The sequence below is a fragment of the Carassius auratus genome, chromosome 14 (assembly GCF_003368295.1).
Source record: "Carassius auratus strain Wakin chromosome 14, ASM336829v1, whole genome shotgun sequence".
In the NCBI taxonomy this organism is placed as follows: domain Eukaryota; kingdom Metazoa; phylum Chordata; class Actinopteri; order Cypriniformes; family Cyprinidae; genus Carassius; species Carassius auratus.
Genome location: NC_039256.1, coordinates 32115019 through 32131800, shown reverse-complemented (window position 1 = coordinate 32131800; position 16782 = coordinate 32115019). Strand labels below are relative to the sequence as shown.

Genomic DNA, 16782 nt, shown 5'->3' with positions numbered 1-16782 from the left:
TTATATTTAAACCTGGCATATTTAATAAAATCAAATTGTACTCAAACAAACCTAACCCAGAATTTTTTTCTTTTTATTAACAGATCCACCATTTATTGTCAGGTAGAGAAGGTTTAACTACTACGTCATTAACAAATACCAAGCAACAATCAATATTTCTCATTTACGCATTTATTTGTTGTACTGTTTTAATAATGGTTCATCATAATTTATGACCGAATAGGCTAATAACAGTCTTTCACCATAAATATGATTATTATATTCCGATGCAACTACTGTGAGCGGTAAAACCATGTATTAAACATATCAATCTGTGATAGAAACATCCACCAATAAAATCGTACAATTGTTAAATATTTAATATTTTGAGAGGATTGGATTAATTCGTGTTATTTTTCTACTTCGCATGCAGTGGACTGAGTGCCATGGTGTCTAGGTTTTACCAAACTGTGACAGTATTTGATTTGTTAGCTTGTTATCTGCGTATTAAGCATTTCATAAAGTTTTATTAAGCACTCAATCATGAATCCACAGAGCAAACAGTTATTCGGCTCAGTGAGTTGGGATTAATGCTATTAGCGAGTTCAGTGTGTAAAACAGCTGCTAATTATATTTCTTCTGCAGGTAATTGAGACACGAGCTCAGAGTCCGGCGCTTTGAACAGCAATCAAAGCTGATTCTCCGCAATCTGAAACAATATTTAACATTTCAACAATTGTCCAAGTTAGATCGCAAATATCAAGCTTGTGTGACATCACGATGCACAAGATTCATCTTTTCAGATGCCCGAGATTTCATTGACACCAGTTTGAAATGTTTCATTCATAAATAATGTGTCCCCTCATAATAATAATAATGATGATAATGATAATAATAATAATAATAATAATAATAGTCTGAAATTAAAAAGATCTTCAAACTGCTGGATAAACTATGCTTAAAAAAGGGGTTAATTTTTCGGTTAATAAAATCTGATTATTAACTTATTACAATATACTAGCATTCTGAAAAATATATGTTCATACAAAATGTTTTGCTTAAGTGTTATAACAATGCAATAAAAAAAATACAACAAAGAAAAAAACTAAAATGCAGAAAAAGTGATGAAAGAGTGATGACTGAGCAAAAGTGTCTTACACATCACTAAAATGTTTTGATGCATTCCTCATAAATCAAACCGGTTTTTTTTTTTGTATTTTAAATGAAACATTTATAATATTTATGAATGAATGAATCCGTGACTTACTCATTAAGACAGTGTTTCCTCAGTTCAGCGAAGTTGTTTAGTTCAGTGACTGGCTAGCACAGACAGTTGTTTCGATCCTGAATAAATCAATGTTTTGAATAGGCTGGACTAAATATTCACTCATAGAGTCACAGTCATCACCTACAGGAGCAAAGAAAGAGTCAGCGGCTCTGTTTTTCGCTGTAATCTCTGTTTTTGGTGAACAGATCGTAAGTTTTTAAGTGTTAAATACAGATTGTAAAAAGGGTCTAAAACGTGTTATGATCGGATCACTGAAGCTCAACCAACATCGATGCCACATCGCATCTGTAGTGAACACTAACCTTTCTGAATCCGCACTGAAGCCTTCAAATCTTTACTGTACTTCATCTTGAAATGAGCTAAATAGACAGCGGGCACATTTAAAAATATTTATAATTTAACAGTGAATTTCTTATATAAACCATTCAACTGACAAATTGTCTGAACAATCATGTCACAGAGAGATTGTTTTATGGAACATCTTAAATAGTGAATGTAAATGTGTAAGCCTCTGTTATAAAATGTTTCAACTATGCCAAAATCTGCTTGAATTTAGAGAAAGAGAGCGCGAGGTGAAGTGACAAGCGCTTGCGGAGACAGAGAGCTACACTCGAGTTTAGAAGCTTAAATAACCGTGAGGCATCGAGTGACCCTTTACGCCTGATTGCGCTAATTGCTTTGAAATAGGAGACATTATCTGTAATGATCTCAGCAGCCAGGTCTTTCATCTTCTGCGAGAGCATCATAATGTTGTGATCAAGCTCTGAACGCGACTCGATCCGCGCATCTGTCGGGACGAGGACTCTAACATCATGTAAACGACACGAGTCAAAGTACACCGCGTGAGTTTGTGTCTGAAACAGCTTAATGAGACACACATGTTCCGCGGTGACACAGAGCCTGAAATCCTTTGGCTGTTCACCAAGGCCAAACGTTTCCCTCGGACCCTCTTTTGATATCCACGGAACCTTTTAAGTCTTTTAAGTCAGAATTGACAGAGACTGCATGAAAAGGGTTAAGACAACTCTCGGAGAGAACCACAAAGGCTCTTTGTCTCGTGTGCCTGCCTCCAGACTCGGAATCAAAGGTGGAGTTTGTGAAGTTAAACAAAGCTCTGATGGGACTTACAGTCACAGTTCAGCCCTCATTTGTTGCCCTGAGATTTCAATAAAAACTATGGTAATCACCTTCTCCACGGCACATCTTACCCTAAAGCGCATGATATCTGCCCCTAACTCTGTTCCATGCACAAACAGCCCACGCAGATATTTACTACTCCCTTACACGAAGGAGATCCGTGCTTTCTCGGCCAGCGGGAGGGTAATGTGTTTCGTGTGTGCAGGTTTGTGTTTATGTTGCTCATTTTTACTGCGGAAGGATCAAACATCCCCGCAGCGCGAGACTTCAAAGCGCGCGACACACAGCGCCACTCATTTCATCTAATGGGCTCTAAGTGTCTCCAAGCATAATTACAGATTTATTCCGTTTAAGTGCCGGATGGGAAATTAAGGAAATGCTAAATTACCGCTTGCGTGTAATTTTATCAGTTACAACCAATTGCAGTTTACGAAAGAGGCTGTTCTGAACCACAGCATGCAAGAAGGTACAGCACTAAACTGAAAACATTGCACACAGGAACTTATTTCAGGCTGATTTATAATTAATAAATGATGTTGTGAAGCAGTTAATTTGCCTAACTGTCATCGCAGTCTCTGCCTCTATTACAGCAGCTAGTAAACAGAGAGAGAGAGAGAGAGAGAGAGAGAGAGAGAGAGAGAGAGAGAGAGAGAGAGACAGAGAGAGAGAGAGAGAGAGAGAGAGAGAGAGAGAGAGAGACAGAGAGAGAGAGAGAGAGAGAGAGAGAGAGAGAGAGAGGTCCTGCTGCTGCTGGAGAGGTGCTTTGATCCCGCCGCTGCTGGCGCCAAAAAACAACATCACTAAGACAATAATTACCTCGGTAAAACACTAATCACCACTGGCAAAGAAAACGTTCAGGAATAGGCTGACCATGACGGGCCGTTGTCTCCTTCCCGGATAGCAGGATTTTTTGACATGAAAGTTCAAAAATAGGCAAGCAGCAAAGGAATAAGTCAAAGTTAATGAAATAGTCCTCATAAACAGTCATTGTCACTGCAGTTAGTTATCTTTAATTTCATAACGCTTGAAAAGTAGGATGCATTACAAAATGCAGTATCCTCCTTTATTTTGCGCTGTGTTTTTTGTTGCAAAAGCTGCTCCACACAAACAGACCCGACAATCAAAGTTAGGAGAAACTTAAGCCCCGCCCCGCTCGGTTCGGATTGGATGAGGCGCGTGTTATTATCTTACAGTACTCCGTAGAGGAGTTAAACAGCAGCATGTTCTAAGCATCCGATCTCTCACTGTACACTAAAAACCGAGAGAAACCCGTGCATGGCTCCAGTCATCACCATGACTTCTACTGGTTTTAAAGCTGAAGATCATTCCCGTGTGATTTTAGGAGATAAAGGAGAGATGCATACCAGCATCGGTGTGGAGGAGGACGAAGAGAAACCGAAGATTCTCCCGTTCAGCGTCGAGGCTCTGATGGCAGAACGAAGACCGAGCTCCTCCACCGGAGCGGATCCGGTGCGGACCGGTGCTCGCGTGGCCTTCTCCGTTGACGTCCTGAAGCTGTCGGAGGAGTCGGAGCAGAGCGCGTGGACGCATCACCTCTCTCCCCGTGAGTTACAGCTTCTGAAACAATTAACTTTCATATGAGCTCAGATTCAGATCTGCAGCAACGTGCACAAAGGCACACACTTTACCAAAATTAATCATGGTTTTATTAATGTAAAATAATTAATGTACAGATATGTTGTTTACAAGTGTGCAGTTTACAAATGTACAAATTTCGATTTCTATGTATAAATATACAAATATGTCAGTTGAAGGACAGTGTATAGTTATGGAAGTTAATTGTTCAGGATGAAGAAAGTGTAGGAACCATGTTATTGGGGTTGCTTAACATTTGTATAACTATAGTTTTACTACAAATACCTTGGATAAACCATGGTTAATGTTTATAAGGGACTTGGTTTGGCTTGATTGAGGTCACCAGAAACATTGATGAATTATTATTCCAAAAAAAAATTTGCTAGCCAAAATTATATAAGATATATTTAAAAGTTCCTAAAAGAGTTGAAGACTGCACTGACAATGTTTAAGTGCAACAATAATATGATTTCTTCCAATAACTTAAGACAGTAAGTGCTGGCATATTCTACTACGATCATGACCGCTATTGTGAACTTATTTATGACCATGGACCACAAAACCACAAAAAAGTCATAAGGGTACCATTTTAAAAATGAAATATTGTTAAATAAATAAACTTTCCATCGATGTATGGTTTGTTAGGATAGGACAATATTGGAAAATCTGGATTGAGAAATCACCTTATGCATTCTTAGCAATGTATATTACTAATCAAAAATTTAGTTTTGATATATTTACGGTAGGAAATTTACTAAATATCTTCATGGAACATGATCTTTCCCCAAATAGATTTTTGGCATAAAAGAAAAAACAATAATCCTGACACACCAATGCATTGTTGACTTTTATTACAAATAGTAATAATAATTCCTTATATTTATATAGCGCTTTTCAAAGCACTCAAAGCGCTTTACATGAAGTTGGTATCCTCATCCACCACCAGTGGATATCCATGATGCAAATATATCCATGCTACCTATGACTGCTTTTGTGCTTGAGCCTCACATTTGCATCAGTTTGATCTAAGTATTGTGTTTACATGAAGCAATATAGCTAAATCTCATTATTTTCACATCAGGTTGCATGTAGTCGTTCATCTGAGCTCAGAGGTAGTGTGAGAGATGAGAGTAAAGCTCGATGTGTTGTTGTTGTCTCCAGGGCGTCTCAGTCCTCCAGCGTGTCCTCTGAGAAAACACAAAACCAACCGAAAGCCTCGGACCCCGTTCAGTACGTCACAGCTGCTGGCGCTGGAGAGGAAGTTCCGTCAGAAACAGTATCTGTCCATCGCAGAACGGGCCGAGTTCTCCAGCTCGCTGAACCTGACCGAGACTCAGGTGAAGATCTGGTTCCAGAAACAGACGAGCTAAAGCCAAGCGGCTCCAGGAGGCCGAGCTCGAGAAGATAAAACTGGCCTCTAAACCGATGCTTCCTCCCACCTTCGGCTTTTCATTTCCCGTCGGTGCTCACGCTCCGGCTTCATACACGGGATCACATCCGTTTCACAGACACTCGGTGAGCGTGACTCCGGTGGGACTGTACACACACATGGGATACAGCATGTACCATTTAGCTTAGAGGACGATCCAGTGCATCTGAAGGGACTTTCTCTGCATCTTCAGCAATTCTGTTCCAACAAAATTGGACATTTACTTTAATGGTGGCATTTAACACGGCCTGTACTTTCAGAGAGAGTTATGAAAATGGATTTGGTCAAAGGTAGGTCAGGAGAAAAGAGTCTGTATCTCACAGTTGCATTCGTAGCAATGCGTTCATGATCCAAAATCTCCATAGAATTTTAAAAATAAACAACACTGACTGTTGTTTAAATGATTCCCTTCGAAAGGGATCTGAAATGTAAAATATTGTACATTTGGACAAAATACCATTTATATGATGAATATATTTGTTAAATAAATTAACAGCAAATGGTCTATTCTTTGTTTTCTCCTTTTTTTAGCAGAAAAATTGACTAGTTTATGAGAGGGATTCTAAGCATTGAAAAACATGTCCCAAAGGGGAACCAAAATGTTTCCTAATTTGATGATGACTCGTTGCAAAACAAAATTCCTAACTCCTTCAAAATCATGCCAAGCAGCTTTAAGAGTCAATCATATTTTCAGTTGTTTTACGAGGCTGGCACATATCAATGACATTTCTAACTGCTCAACAGTTCTACACATATTCATTTGTGGAGCAGATTAACATCAAAGGTTCTTGCCCAGCACACTGTGTCCACATGGTAATGGTACATAATTCCTTACAGAAATAAATCTATGTAAAATGTGACTCGAAAAGAACAGGCAGTCTTTGAGTGTCGTGGTGAAAGTGCATTTAAACTGTCATCTATCATCTGGCTGGAGTCTATTTCCACAGCTGTTGCTTATTGCTCTGAAATAACCCACTTAGATTTCCTTGGCGCCGAGGACCTCTGAGAGACCAACATCTACAAACCCGTCACTTGTGAGAAGTTCAGACTGAGTGAAATTACCTTAAATGATTGGACTGGAATCCTCTTATTGAAGGGATGAAATTACAGCGAACCTGCAGCACATTAAAGACTGAGGTTAGATCTAAAGTGTACAGTCAGTAACGCATCGACGGGTGAAGACATGTCTCTGATGAAGCCTGCATCGATTATATGCGGATCGCGCCATTTCAAAAACCCTATAGTTAAAACATCAGTATAATGTAATAGGCTATTATAAAAACGATTAGCTGTTTATTATTCGTTTTATAAGAATATATTCAATCATTGACGCTGGGCCACATGTTGGCTTGGTGCTTCAAAAACCTTAACCATAGAGATGACCACTGAAATAGAAACAAGCATGAGATTTTCAGTGGGAAAAAAAAACGCAATCTATGAAATTTTTGAATTGATATCGTTTTTGTGAAGAAATTGCTATTCTACTGGGACTGAAGTCACTGCTCGGTAATTAATAAAAGCCCTAATGACAATACGATGAGAATCACACGCGTGAGCGCGCCTGCTGAAAGCGAGGACGAGCTCACAAAAGATCTGAGGGGAATCTGTCCCTTCTTTTCAGAAGAGGTCACTCTCTCTCTCTCTCTTCACGCCCCGGGCTAAAAGGGAAACAAAAGTCACTTGTTTTTATCATCCAAAATATCACAACGGGAAGTTTGTGAAGAGAATCGGCGCTTCATTCGACTGGCGCCACGTCCGTCAATCTGTCTCTCTCTCTTCAGTCACAGACTCCAACTCAGACCTTCTGGCAAGTTTGACTGCTAATATAAAACCAGTCTAAACCAACCTAAATTAGGGTTAAACATTAAAATAATAAAACATAAATTAAACTTTTAAATAATAAATTAACCACAGATGACGTTGTTATTTTAATTCACACACGCAAATGCAATCGATGCGAATGCGTTACAGCTCCGGTATATTACTGTATAAATTGGTTGTTCTTCTTCCCTGTTTATAGAAGGATATAGGGATTCGTTCAACGTTCCAGTCAGTGTGTACCATGACATTCAAACTTAAAAATGTGTCGGTATTATTGTATTTTATTTGATTATATTGACAAATTCCATTTAATAGAAAAAAAATTAGCTATATATTTTCGCCCTGTCAAGTCATCTGTTTAAAAGAGAAAGAGAGAGACTGATATTTGAAGACCCAATATTAATAGTCCATTTCCCTAACTAAATGCAAAAATATTTTCCATTCACTGGAATGACACACATTGGTGAAAAACACAAATCAATGAAGTCTAGAAGAAGTGTCCGTGAAACAGATGCGGAATCGAAAACATCATCTAAAGAGCTGACTGTGGATTGATTCTGTCATGAGCTATAGCGCCCCCTCGCGGTTCATGCCACTTTAAACTATTTGCACGATATTTAGCCTACTCAGCATTTAACTGCAAACTTTGTGTGTATAATAATAGAAAGCCATCGCTTTAAACGTTTTTTAAATCACAGTTTGAGTGTTTTATTTGACACATGAAATGCACGTTGACATATGCCCCACATTGAAAACTGAGACCGTGAGAAAAATTCATAAAGTTCTTGCATCTGCTTAAATAAAAGACCAGTTTATAGACAAGCACTGTAAAACCCAACCGGAAAATAAAAGGCCTATAATATTAACCACATACAGATGAACCCAACCCTACAATTTATCATTACTTACCACTATAATAAGAAAACGTTTCTCTCATTATAACCCTGTGATGATGAATGTTTACATCATGTCGTATCGTAAACTGACTACATCTCAAACTAAATGTCTACATTAAAGAACAATAACATGTAGTTTACTGCAGTATTTGGTTTATAAGTCTGCGCTGAACATGAATTGTAGATATTTTGACTTCCGTAACAATTCAATTTCAAGAAACATAAATGGACATGTTCATGAAGATATTTAGGTCATTTCCTATCGTAAATATATCAAAACTTAATGTTTGATTAGTAATATACATTGCTAAGAACTTAATCTGATCAACTTTAAAGATGATTTTCTCAATATTTAGATGTTTGTGCTCCCTCAGATTCCAGATTTACAAATAGTTGTATCTCAGACAAATATTGTCTTCTCCGAACAAACCACACATCACTGGAGAGATCATACATCTCAGTTTTAAAATAAAATGGACCCTTACAAACTGGTTTTGTGATCCAGAGTCACAAAACCGAACTATTACTGAGATCAATGATTTCTTTGAGATTTTGAAGAACTGTTTTCATATTAACTAATGATTTGGTTTTAAATAGGCTATATATATATATATATATATATATATATAAACAAACAAACAATGGAACCGTGAACACATTTGCCTGAGATGCTGGTAAAACAGCGATTATAACACTTAGACCGGGTCTCAGCAAACCACTGTTGTAAATAACCTATTTTCTAGCTTGTTTTAAAAATGTGTTTAATTTAACCAACCACAAAATGATTTCTGCCTGTGTTTTATGATGCGTTTGCTCGTGTTAACGGACGGAATTATTGATGGTGAAAGCGTTTGTGAGCGTTTTCTGACTGAATGGATTACACTCAGATCAACGTATCAGTTAGGTATCAACGATTCAGTATCATCACTCGAGCTTTTGAATAGCATATGTTTAAACTGTTTCATACCATTTCTGTAGTTTAAATTTGTTGTTCACAGTATTATATTCAAGGCCCGTTACCGGGTGACGCACGATAACGTTCCGTTTATTCTAAACGCAATGGAGTTTTGTCCTAATTCTCGAGCGTCTGATTGGCTCGGAAAATCGCTCTAAAAATTATTCGAAATAAACTTTTAGTCTAAAAATGTGCAGAATATATTACTTGTTTAAAACCACCTTTTAATCTCATCTGTTTTTAGATTGCTCATACATTTCACGTAAAGTCCATTATTTATATAGTGCTTTACTGTTCTCCCCATCACGAAGCAGCAATAGAGAAATAAATATTGAATAACTTTAGTAATGTAGGGCCTATATTCTCTCATCACAGAAACTGCACTTTATTTCTACCAAGCGTGTCATTATCCGTCACGTCAGTTTAATCGCTCTTCAGTGCAATATTCAGCGACTTAAATGTTCGGAAATGCAAACTGCAAACCTGTTTGAGGAAAACAACGCTTTTGATCAAACAATCATGAATCCGAGTCACGAGAACAGCAGCGCCGCGTTGGTCCGCCAGGGGGCGCTGTTACACCGAGGACAGAAGAACACTTCCAACAGAGATCACGTGCGTTTCACAAGTCCTTCTCTTTCTGTTCTCACCTACAGCTGAATTCATGTGACATCAGCCTTTGGCCACAAACTGATAATGACACAAAAAAGCACAATGTAAAAGCTCAGGTCACATCAACCAAAGTTCAAAATCCCTGGCTCAAAATTTTGATTTTGTGGATTTATTTTTTTGAAGAAAGACATGCATAGGGATGAAAGCCAAAATATTAAATGTCTTTGAGAAATATTAACTGAGTAATCCACTATTTTGTAGAGGGGAACCAAACCATAGGGTCTTGAAGTGAAGATGCCAAAAGGAGAGTTTATTAAGAGCCAACATCTAAAAGGGCATTAAGATATCTTTAGTAAATCTCAAGTTTTTCTCAGGGTGATGGAGGAGTAACTACACTAATAAAGAGGAACGAAAGTGTATCAGTAAACATTAAATCAGTGAACAGAGTGAAGTGAGAGAGTGGGCTCTATCTGCAGTCCCAGCTCTCCCTTATGAAACAAAAATATATTGCAGTATATTGGAAAATATCACGTGATGTATTAGGCATATATAGTATGGTATTTCATTTGAATGCACATGCAATGTAGTGAACTCTGCAGATAGCCTGTTTCTGGTGATGACTGTAAATAGTTTCGCTTGTTCTCAGCTAATGTGGTCAGCGCTGGCATTACTCATAAATGTGCATTCTTTTCCTGCCAAACTACCTTCTCTGATTATTGTATAAAAACTGGTTTATTATTCTGTCCCTATAAAAGAGCACCGATCACTCATTGGGCTCATGGAAACTTTCTCTGTCGATCCTGATGACTTTCTGTTTATACAGGCTGCTAACCTTCGGTTCACATTTTTGTCTTAATTTTTGACTTCAGCTGTAATTCCCGAGTGAAGGTGAATTCAGGAAGAGAACAGGCCGTTTGTTCCGGCTCTGTGTGAAGGACAGATGATTAATGTCTCTCTCCTGACGGTCGTTCTGTAACTGATTTAACGAGTGGCTCCACACGCAGCGACAGACGGATGTGAATCCACGGCCAAACCGAGTGGAGAAGCAGGTCATGTTTGTCTCCAGGTGCTTCCAGAAACATCGCTGCAGCGCACAACCATCTCACACTGTTTCCAGAAGAACTTTGAAAAGAAAAACCCTCATTGTTCACTATAAAAATAGTAGTTCTTTCTTCTTTTGCTTGCGTGCCGTGTGAAATTTGAGTCCCGTCACATTATCACAACTCTTCTGCATCTCTTCACCACCTCAGCCTTTAATCACAGCGTTTCTGTCATTTATTAAGTAACTTTCAGTAATGAAATACAATTCTAACAAGTTTGTGTGGTTTTTGTACACACACTAAATCTCTCACTTACGTCGCGGTCAATGAGCCAAACATACAGCCATGTAACCAGCGCTTATTACTGAACTGAGATGAACGACCGCATTTAGATCATTTCCTGTGGAATGTTTTTCCCTCACTAGTGGAATGCATGGACACACACACACACACACACACACAAATAAACACACACACAGATACTCTTTAAAAGAGAACCTCACCTAGAACTGGGCATTACCAGCCAAAACCAGTTCTTTCAAAAAACACCATGTTCAGCAGAACACACACTCTCTCTCTCTCTCTCTCTCTCTCTCACACACACACACACACACACTCTCTCTCTCTCTCTCTCTCTCTCTCTCACACACACACACACACTCTCTCTGTCTGTATGAGTGCTTGTTGAACATGTTTGGGTGTAATATCAGGGCGAGTGTTGGAGCTGTCGTTGTTTCTCTCAGGCGTCCTCTATCACGTGTTCCAGCCGATCCTCGGAGTATCGAGGACTGATGTTTCCTGTTTCCAGAGCCTCACAGTCATCTGTGTAAAACACCAGATCCTGCACACACACACACACACACACACACACACACACACACATCTCTCAGACTCAGCAGCACACAGAAGAGGCTTGTGTGTGTTGTGCGGGCGTCTCATACCCGATAGCAGGCGCGGGTGATGATGGAGAGCAGGGTCCGGACGCGGCGCTTCAGGAGACGGAGGAGAGGACGCTCCCGGCAGGATTCAGTCGGAAGATTCTCAGTCACATACAAGAAATCACGCAGCTTCGAGCGGATGCAGGAGTTCTGCAGAACACCAGAGAACCTCACTGAGACGTGATCCATCAGCCAGAGATCTCACACACACTCATACACACACACGCACACACACACACACTCACACATACACATTCACACTCATATACTCACCTACACACTCTCACACTCACACACAGACAGACACACACACACACACGCATATACAGACACACTCTCTCTCACTCACACATACACACACACACACACACACACACACGCATATACAGACACACTCTCTCTCACTCACACACACACACACACTTATATACACACACACACACACACACACTCACTAACACATACACACAGACACACTCACACACACACACACACACACACACACACACAGACACACACAAACACACACTCTCTCTCTCTCTCTCTCACACACACACACACACACAGTCTCTCTCTCTCACACACACCTTTACTTATCTGAGGACATTCCATAGAAAAAAATACTATGTATCTATAAAACTAATAAATTATAAAACAATAAATTATTAAAATTTTAAATAAATCTAATTATAATTCAACCCTAACCCACACACTGAGCTGTTTCTCTCTTCAGTCCTGAACAGAAGTGTACACCGCAGCTCACGAAAGAAGGACGTTATGTCCTGAATAACTGTGTGTTTATGATATATCAGACGATATAATATTGTGTCAAAGGAGTTTGCAACGTAAGACAAGTGTTTGCTTTTAAGATGTGTTTGTGATATTAGGCAGGCAGCGCTTCATTTAGTAAGAGATGAGAGGCGTTTTGTGTTTTGTGTGCAGTTTAACACTAGAAGCAGGCTTTTGAGCTAAAATTGCAGACCATAACACCATTTTCAGAAAGCACACTATAAACACTATTCCCCTGCTTTAACACACGAGTCAGATTTGATGAACTCTTTCTGCAAAACTACACACAAATCCCTAATTTCTCAGTGCTTACACCATGTGGTCATCTAGAAAGCTCTAGCATTCAGTATTGTTCACTCCAGTCACAGCTTGAGCTCAGTTAGCACACAGATACACACGAGGAAACACGAAGAGTTTACATTTATCACACACCAGTCAGAACCTTCTACAGACAGATACAAGATCCCAGTCAGTTCATTCAGTTTAGGAACAATGGATCCAGAGATACGTGACTGAAAAGGTCGAGGACTCCAGAGAAGAAGGAGAGGAGGAAGATGATGAGGAAGAGCAGTGAGGAGTGGAGGAAGAGGAGGGTCAAGGAGTCTCAGATGAAACGTGTGCCACTATCTGACCATGTCCTTGTCCGTGGTTTGACTATGAGGGAGGCTGGGCAATGAGTAAAACCAAACTTAAGTTTCTTCACCGTCCCCTCGATCATAGAAACATTCAGTGATGAAAACAGGAAGATGTCCCTCAGTGTACTCTACTGTAACTTTAGAGAGCTTTCCTCTGGTCCTACACATTCACCAAACTGCCTTCCACGGAGAGAGTTTCTGTAGAAAGCATGTGTTCCAGTAATCAGAGGTTTAGACATTACAGCTGATGTGTGATGAGTGGATCAGTCATGCGAGAGGATTTTACCCACAATCCCTTGCTAGGGCCGGTATAGCCGGTGATGTCTGTCCCAGACCAAACATGTGATGCTGGGGAGGACTTTCTTCTTCTTGTTGTTTGGTGTATTGTACTGTACAGTACATTAATAAATAGAACATTTGCAAAAGTATACATGTGAACCACAAGCAACAACTTATTACTGGTTTTTGGTTTTGGTTTTGTAGTATTGTTGAGAATTGATCTCACCAGTGTGTGAGACTGTAGTGTGTGTGTGATGAGGGCAAAGTTTGGGTTTCAGCAAGAGTGAATAGTTTTAAAGAGTAGAGCTTCATTTTCATTAGGTTTGAAGATGTGTGAAAGCAGCTGAAAACAGCTATAAATAACAAATCAGTCCCCAAAGTATAACAGTGTTTCTCAATTACTAACAGACTATAATGGATTCATTTGGCATCCTTTTCTTACAGTTTAACACTGATTCTACTGTATCTGCACCGCTCTATTTATGTTGTATACTGTAACAGACATGGACTAGCGAAAGGATCCCTGTTTCCCAAAAGGAGGTTTTAGTATCTGAACTCACTAGTGTTCTCTAGGCAGTGAAGTAGTGTGTGTATTTGACAGGTGTGTGTGTGTCATCTGAGGACAAAGAGAACGTGTTTCTGACTAAACTATTTGATTTTGACCTGGACGTCTGAAGTTTGCACAAGTTGGTGTGTAGTTTATAGTTGTGAGAAAATGGTGAATTGTTTCATGAATTGTGTGTTAGCAATCGAGAAAAACTATAAACACACACTCACACACACACACACACACACACACACACACACACACACACACTGCATAAACTTTTGAATGAACTTCATAAAGCTTCGATGAATTACAGATCAGCCTGTTACTGATTGCAGAGCACATGATGGAATCTAGTTAGTGATGTCATCTACGCTGCTAATATTAGGTGATGCATTCGGATCACTTTTACATCACTTTTTCTATTTAACTTGTTTTAAACTTACCATCAAATATAACACATTGACAAAGTAAAGAGAAATAAAATATATTCATTTTTTATATCAACATCATAAAATGCATTAAACACATTAAACTGGGTTAGTGAGTTGATAAAAAATGAATGATTTACTGCCACTGTGTGAATAATGTGTAATCCATAAAAATTTACTGTAATCTAATTATGAGCATTTTAAAATGGTATATAGTCTAATTAGAAGTTCATAATTCTTGGAATCTGTTTATGTGACAGATGACATGCAAGCAGTTATTACTCAGCAGAAATGAAATCAGTGCAGGTTAGTGATTCTCACAGCTGGCAGAAATGATCACTCACGTGCACGTCCAGAAACATCTTCGGCAGAGACTCGGCGCATGTTTTCTGCAAGAGTTAAAGTTTCACGTTCATACAGGACCATAACATTATCACAGCTCAGATAACACACGTGCGTCTGCAAGAGCTTGATCTGGGAAGCATCTGCTAGACTTCTTTCAGATGTCAGTTTTACCTACTTTCTAAATTATAAACATCTCTAAAGACATCTAATAAACGTCCATTTGACATCTGAACAAGGAAACGTCCAATAGACGTATTGCAGATGAGCAAACACTCTTAAAAGGCTGTAGATGCAGACGTCTCTGAGATGCAGGTGTGTTTTTAGGGACAGTGCATACACTCTCTTACCGTGCGATCATGTTTATGTATTTTGTCCAGATCCCTCATGATTTCTTTGCTGAGCTCCAGAGCGCGCGAGTAACAGGTCGGCGGCGCGCAGCTCGTGAACCAGATCAAACCCAGAAGCAAGAAGCAAGAAGCGAGTCTCTGCGCGCTCATGTCTCTCTCTGCCCAAAACATCTGAGCTGTGCGATGACGAGGAGGATCTCTGCCTTTAAACCCGCGATGACGTCACGCACCTTCCCACCCGTGCACGCGCAGATGCTCGTGATGAAGAGTGAACAAATCTTTGGAGTGTATATGAATATGTATAAAAAGTGTGATTGTAATATCACGCGTGATAAAAAAAAAAAAAACATTGTTATTATGTTGTTTCTATTCTCTGAAAACATCCAGTTTTTATAAACGATTCAAAAACATTTTCTCTGGTTATGCTGCTATTAGGGGAGCTTTGTATAATTTTGCAACCATTATGGGAACATAACTTTTGATTGTTCTCTTTTGAACGTTCTAAAACAAGTAACACAAGAAAACGTAAATAACACTTTTAAAGACCAGGTAACTTTAAACAAATGTTCTTTAACTTTACTGGAAAATGTTTAACGTCGTAACTCAGAGAGACCCTTGACAGAGCGTTAACCAGAGTTCAGAGAAGAATCGATTCTTAACTCTACACAGGCTCGTGAGTTATCAGTAATGCTCAATCTGCCCATGGTTAGTGTGTTTCTGGTAGTTTGAAGAGCAAATGTCGCCCTCTCGCGGTCATACTGTGGGAAGAAAACAAAAACAATAGAAACCACAGATTCTTATGGTTTCCGCTAAAACACTACGAACCATCCATTTTTAACCATTAACCATTGAAAATGGTTTTCTGTTGTGTATTTTGGGACCTATTCCATTAAGATTTAGTGGTTTTAACAAGTCACCAATAATACAAGACGACCAATATACCAGTACAAACCCACAGTCACCATTACAGTTTCCATTAAAACCAGTTACCAGTTATTTATTCACAATAGAATATAGATAACATATATAATGTTGAAAGTGAGACATTTTGAAATGTCATGCCAAATATTGGCTCATTCTGGATTTCATGAGAGCACACATTCCAAAAAAGTTGGGACAGGTAACAATAAGAGGCCGGAAAAGTTAAATGTACATATAAGGAACAGCTGGAGGACCAATTAGCAACTTATTAGGTCAATTGTGAACATGATTGGGTATAAAAAGATCCTCTCAGAGTGACAGTGTCTATCAGAAGTCAAGATGTGCAGAGGATCACCAATTCCCCCAATGCTGCGGCGAAAATAATAATGGAGCAATATCAGAAAGAAGTTTCTCCGAGAAAAACTGCAAAGAATTTGAAGTTATCATCATCTACAGTGCATAATATCATCCAAAGATTCAGAGAATCTGGAACAATCTCTGTGTGTAAGGGTCAAGGCCGGAAAACCATACTGGATGCAGTGATCTTCAGCTCTTAGACAGCACTGCATCACATACAGGAATGATACTGTAATGGAGATCACAACATGGGCTCAGGAATAATTCCAGAAAACACTGTCAGTGAACACAATCCACCGTGACATTCACTGTTACCTGCTAGAACTCTACAGGTCAAGAAAGAAGCCATATATAAATATGATCCAGAAGCGCAGGTGTTTTCTCTGGGACAAGGCTCATTTAAAATGGACTGTGGCAGAGTGGAAAACTGTTCTGTGGTCAGA

The 16782-nt window shown here is 39.2% G+C and overlaps 2 protein-coding genes and 1 pseudogene across 3 annotated transcripts in view; 2 read left to right on the top strand and 1 right to left on the bottom strand.

Moving 5' to 3' along the window:
* Positions 1 to 16782, top strand: part of LOC113114360 (uncharacterized) — a 575280-nt gene that overhangs the window by 130694 nt on the left and 427804 nt on the right. The gene's annotated exons all lie outside the window — the stretch shown is intronic.
* Positions 3473 to 5873, top strand: LOC113114412 (homeobox protein MSX-2-like; annotated as a pseudogene).
* Positions 9622 to 15244, bottom strand: LOC113114430 (cytokine-like protein 1). Its single transcript, XM_026281367.1, has 4 exons — positions 15062 to 15244; positions 14714 to 14758; positions 11692 to 11838; positions 9622 to 11591 (listed from the first exon to the last, which is right to left on the bottom strand). Exons 1-4 carry the CDS (start codon positions 15230 to 15232, stop codon positions 11490 to 11492), a joined length of 465 nt encoding a protein of 154 aa, XP_026137152.1. The 5' UTR covers positions 15233 to 15244; the 3' UTR covers positions 9622 to 11489.